The sequence below is a fragment of the Monopterus albus genome, unplaced genomic scaffold, assembly GCF_001952655.1.
Source record: "Monopterus albus unplaced genomic scaffold, M_albus_1.0 scaffold23.1, whole genome shotgun sequence".
Classification (NCBI taxonomy): domain Eukaryota; kingdom Metazoa; phylum Chordata; class Actinopteri; order Synbranchiformes; family Synbranchidae; genus Monopterus; species Monopterus albus.
The window spans coordinates 1,379,930-1,385,626 of NW_018127903.1; the positions used below are offsets into that span (position 1 = coordinate 1,379,930).

Sequence of the window (5,697 nt, forward strand, 5' to 3'; positions counted from 1 at the left end):
GGAAAAGCCATTATGTGTTATTGCTGAATGGTTAGTAAGCTGATAAGAGTTGGGCAGCAGCTGCAGCCATGAGCTGTCCTCCTCATCAGTTCTCTGATGCAGAGCCGAGGTGTTCTGTAGCAGAAATAGCTGCCGCCGTGTTTGCAAGCTATCCAGCCAATATGCTGGCCTGTGATACCCTAACCCTAAGGAACCTGAGGCACATGTACCAGATTTCAAGCTCCAGTATGAACCCAACTTGGGAACTGGCTAACCTGGAGGAGGTCAGAAGGAAACCCAGCACTGCTGCCTCCCCCCGCCATTGCCAGACCACCTGATATGTTTGCAAGTTACTTCTCTCCAGTCTCAATCAGCCCTTTAAAATGAATGACTACCGCTCCACTGGTTTCACTTAGTGCACCCATTGTGCATAACCCTGGGTTTGTTGGAAGGCCCGACGAGGAAGAAGGACGTGCTGTGGTGTTGATTATCAGGTATCCACTTGGATAACATATTAGGGCCGTCCCATTGGACTAATGGGTCATAGGCTGTCATGGCTCTCATGCTTAAGGGGTGATACAGTGCATTATGGGAGAGGTGAGCCTTAAGAGACTGAACATCTTATCTACTGCTGTTCATTCATGTCACACTAGGTGTGTAGGATGTAGAGCTACATTTTAATGATATCCACATGCACTTATTTTGCCTGCAGCTTTACAGTAAAAGATATTTTTGAACCCTGTTCATACCTTTGTGTGTGTGTTTGTGTGTGTGTGTATGTGTTTTACATGCAGGCACAGAGAGACATGAGCTGACCTCCTGGATGAGTTTCAAATCCATCTTCAGGTTCTTCAGTGAGGTCCTGGAGGCAAAAGAGGGCGAGGAAGCAGAGGAGATCTCCAACACTGTCACCACCCGCAGCAGCTCCCTCAAAAACAAACACCAAGATTTGTAGAGGACCTACAAGATGACTTGGAACAAATGTAGAAAGGAAGGCTAAGGTTCTAGATTGCATTTTTTTCTTGTTTCTTTCTGCCCCTGTGTAACCTCCCTCCATCTTTCCTTGTTCACCCTTCTCCCCGAGTATCATTTCTCCCGTCCAGCCCTCCCTGGCTCTGCACACACACAGCCTCATTGTTGTAAGAGACAAGAGTATGGGGTCACCGTGTATACATCAAAATAACATTTTACATTACTTCTAGATGAGTGCAACTGTCAAAGCAATATGGGTCTCAGTGTTAGTGCTTCTCAGGGGCCTGACTGCAGGTACGGGCCACTGCAGGAGAGATTAAGGCTGACAGGCACTGTGCACTGTGCACAGTGCACTGTGGTGCACCTCTAATTGTCCTGACATCAGCCTAAACTGAGCTAATGCCCTTCCTGCCCTCCAGTCTGCACTACTCAGTCTCTCCCTGCTTTCCCTCGTCCCTTCTGGTTCGAAAGCCTGGACTGCTTATTTGAAATTAGCTCATATGTGAAATATTCTGCTAAGGTTTGACTTCAACCTGGCTAATTGCTCACCTTAATTTTTTTCATCCCATACCCACCACAAATGTTTTTACTAAGAGTGAACACACTTTTAACTGGTGACCATTTGTTTTAACAAAGGCTGTTTGTTTTTATGATCGCTTCTTCATTCTCTAACTCCTCTGCGCATGCAGTCGGCTTTTAAACCTGACTTTACTCATTCAGCTTTGTGTAAAATGTGGTTCTAACACCTGCAATATATTCCTGGGATTGCAGTTCTTATAATAAGAGATCTTTTTTTTTTTTCTCTTCTCAGCTTTAAGGTAAATTTGAATGCAGTGTTGCATACACGCATTCACACCGTTTGATTTTTAATATTAAGTCAATGCTTCTCATAACTGTGTTTACTTTAAAATATGTCTGTGTTTGATTTGCAAAGCTATGGAAAATCCAGCTCTCTGTGTTTATTATAGCTTTTTTCTTTTTTTTTTTCTTTTCAATTTTATACCCTTGAAATTGATGTCTCCAGATGATTGAATGTGATGAAACAAATAAAACAAACACAACTTGTGCTGAATATGGGAAATCCAGGACACTGGGCATATTTAAAATTGCTTAAAGTCAAGCATCAAAATAGGTTTGAGGGATATCTCATTTTAACAGGAGCCAGAAGTCAGCCCACAACACTCATAAAGCCTCAATATATCACCTTACACATGTCAGGAAACCCAAGATTTCAATATTATTCAAAGCCTGAGTGATATTTCCTTAGATGTTGGAGAAATGCATCATATCTGTTCTTTCCCCTTTTTCCTTCCACCACTTCTTCTTGCCTACTTAGAAGTGACAAAGTCAGCTCCCTGCTCAGCTGCACATAACCTGACTGACTATGAGACATAAACGTGATCGTTTGTTTCCATAATGCTGCTGTCTTTTTTAAACCACTCAAGGCTTAATGGGCTACATTTCTAATGTGTTTTGACATTAGCAAAACTCAAACCGGATACTAAATCTTATAACTTAAACACTTAAATGTATTCTTTTTGGACTGAAATAGTTACCATTGTTAAACTTCTACACTGTGAAATCCTGCCTCTCCTGCCCACTGTGTGCATGGTTTAAGGCTTTTGTGGATTATCTTTCTGCTGTAATGAGACAACTGTGGCTGATGGTTGCAGGTCTAATTTCCTTTTAATTTGATTCAGATCTCTCCAGGTTTCAGCAAAGAAGTTGGCTTATTATTTGATTTGATGAGTTTCATTTCAAGATACAATTGCTCATCTTTCTGCTTTTCAGCTACAATCAGTTTATTTTTCACTCCATAATTTGTATATTGTTGCCTTAGGAATAAACAAGATTCTGCTCACTGTTTTTAATAATATCCAGCAAGCCATACGTGAATGGAGCGAAAGATGTAAAAGCAGCCTAAATCCAAAGCACAGTCTGCAAATAAAAGGGGACTGATTTTGCATTATGCTCTTGAAGACGTTTTTGCACATGGTTTATATGTTGCATTGGTTTGAGAAACACGCCTATTTTGTTTTCTCACGGTACAAACCTTTGGATTTTATGAAACCGCCAGTGTCCTGCTGGGTCACGTGTTTTTCTTATATCCTCAAATGTTTGTCTCGTTTTCTTTTGATCCAGTTTGGTTGCAAAATTATTTGAAACTTTCTGCAGCACAACAATTACTCTTAGTTACAATATTGGTTTCGTTTTTGTAATTAACCTATAATAACCTGTGAAAAGCAAATAAAATCAACTTTTGCATCTTGGTTTGTTTTTTTTTTTGCAAACTATCTGACTGCACACGATCGGTGCAGACTGTGCACATTACGGATGTATGTGGAAAAAATGATAAGCAGAAGTTGAAAGTTAAGTGCGACTGTAAATAGAGATAAAGTCGAGCAGCAAACGAAAAATGGCCTGAGTCATTATCTCATATGACAACGTTAATTTGCTGCCACATAATCAGAGTTCAGTATATTTTGTCATGTTAAATTGTCGAACAAGTGGTTGAACTTTATTTCAGTGTTTCTTAAAGGAAAGCTAAAAGTTTGAGGGTTGAACTTCCTCAACGTGTCCCGGTGTAATCTGAGAGAAAGACATATCCTTAACTGATTATATCGGCAGTTTGAAGTGTGTCAGAAGCAAAACCACCTATAAACACCAATTCTTGGTCATTAATTTTGGCAAACTGAGCCCCCCCCCCCCCCCACGGTGAAACCGATCAGGTCATTAAACGCCCCCTCAATAAATCTTTAGAAATCTTTTCCATTAACCCGCGAACAACAAGTGGAACCAGGCGAGTCCCCCTCGCACTGTGTCAGGCCTCTGATTAAAGAGAGGCTTTCAATCACACGCACACAGGCGCACAGAGGCACTACCGCCACTAAACTGAGCTCAAGTTTCTGTTTAAAGTTGTGTTTTGAACCTCCTTGGGGTATATCCAGCTTATCAATTCTGTGATCTTGACAAAGAGCATCTCTACTTTTGCATTAGTTAGAACTTCCTGAGTTTAATTAAATAACCTGCCTTCTGTCCAAAGCGATGATTTGGTGGTACCGTGAATCCTCGAGGCTTGTTCACTATCAAGTCCATTTTACAGATTATATGACGACATTACTAGTAAAGTAACTTAAGCCCCGTGTGTTCAGATGAATCACTCAGGCAACATGTAGCCCAGCTGTCTCTCAACTTCTAAAGGCAGCGATAACTCTCCATGGGGTACCAGTTTAGGCTCCCGGTGGTTCCTAAAAGTCCCCTCCAAGGAGGGACCCCCAGCTCCAGCTAGAAACCGCCTGATTCGTTTTGTCGTTTTACTCGCTAGAAGTTAGCACAGTGTGTGGATGGATAATAGGTATGACTGATTTGATTGTAGGTTTCACTCTCCCAGCTATTGTTGCCAGCTCACGGTGCTGACAAATACAGACAGCTCCACACTGAATCATACATATCTGCAACAGAAAGTGACATCAGCGGCGGAGCTTTAGGATTAAATCCTGCCAAATGGGGGGTCTGTGCTGTAAAGGTTTGGGGAGGAGTTGTTGCGACGGTTGGGGTTTCCTTGACATGAAAAGTTGGGGATCCCCCGGTGCTGCCACAGTCTGATATTTCAATTTTTACTTTTAGGTTGTTGCTGTCACGCTTGCTTGCTCCGGCCCACTCTGAAATGCACGCCATCCCTGCAGAAGATGAACTCCATCCAAAGGAACTAGGCATTAGACAAAGTTGGAATGTCACCCCTCTGACAAGCCCCCCTCACACACACATAACACACTCTCTCTCTCCTTCAGCACTCCTCCGGCGGATCACTGTCAGATCACTATTTGCATAATTATATGCTCAGCTCTGAGGAGAAAACTAACCCCCAAATTTTACGGGTCAACTAACTGCAACAATCAATGTTTTATCGGGTATACTAAGGGAAAAATATCTTTAACAACCATGGTGGAAGAAGGTTCTTTCTCTCCCCGTCGCTCCTTCTCTATCATTCAATTCAATTACTTTATTGGCATAACTGCTTATCAGAAACAATATTTCCAAAGCAGTTTAAAAAAATGTAAATTCACCCCCCACCCTTGCTTCAGAAAAGAACCAACCACCACCATCTCTCTCTCTCTCTCTCTCTCTTAGTACTTGAGTAAATACTTTTCGTCTATTGACTGAGAGAGAATGTCTGGCTTAATCTTGGAGGTGCATTCAAGATTGTATCCCTTCTTCCTTCCCCCTATTCTGCCCCTCTTTTTCCTGCCCGTCTCTGTACTGTGGTTTTGCTCAGCAGAAAAGGTTTTTAATATAGGGCCTGCAGACCAGAGCACAGAACTCACTGGCCGGTTTCGTTAGACATCATTACATATTCATTGACTTGCAGAGAAACCATTTAATCCAGTGAAAACAACTCCTCTTCAATCGCCTCTCTCCTTCTCTATTTTAATAAGGACTCGCACGCAGACTGAGACAACACTTGGGACAACAGACTTCGTCATTTAGCAAACAGTGTGACTGGGCTTTGTTTTGCGGGGCAAGGAAGACGCAGCACTGCTGAGACATGGCGCTCTGGGCACAGGTGTTGCACCACGTGGAGTGCGGGGCCTTTCACAGGTTGTAGGAGTCCCCACAGTAACATGCAAATATATTAGTTCTGTATTATCTGATGTGCGAGATATCACACGTCATATATATTCATATTATGCACAACTGCCATTAAAAAGTTTTAAGCCAGCAATCCCCAGGAAAAAAGGACTTGTG

The 5,697-nt window shown here is 42.2% G+C and overlaps 1 protein-coding gene and 1 long non-coding RNA gene across 2 annotated transcripts in view; one reads left to right on the plus strand and one right to left on the minus strand.

Moving 5' to 3' along the window:
* arb2a (ARB2 cotranscriptional regulator A) overlaps positions 1-3,648 on the plus strand; it is a 142,880-nt gene extending 139,232 nt beyond the window's left edge. The window contains exon 11 of the mRNA XM_020594638.1: positions 774-3,648. Within this exon, the coding sequence (XP_020450294.1) occupies positions 774-934 (161 nt within the window). The 3' untranslated portion in view covers positions 935-3,648. The remainder of the gene's footprint in view (positions 1-773) is intronic.
* LOC109957057 (uncharacterized) overlaps positions 1-5,697 on the minus strand; it is a 21,100-nt gene that overhangs the window by 1,883 nt on the left and 13,520 nt on the right. Inside the window, exon 2 of the long non-coding RNA XR_002274495.1 lies at positions 796-907. This is a non-coding gene — a long non-coding RNA (uncharacterized LOC109957057). The remainder of the gene's footprint in view (positions 1-795; positions 908-5,697) is intronic.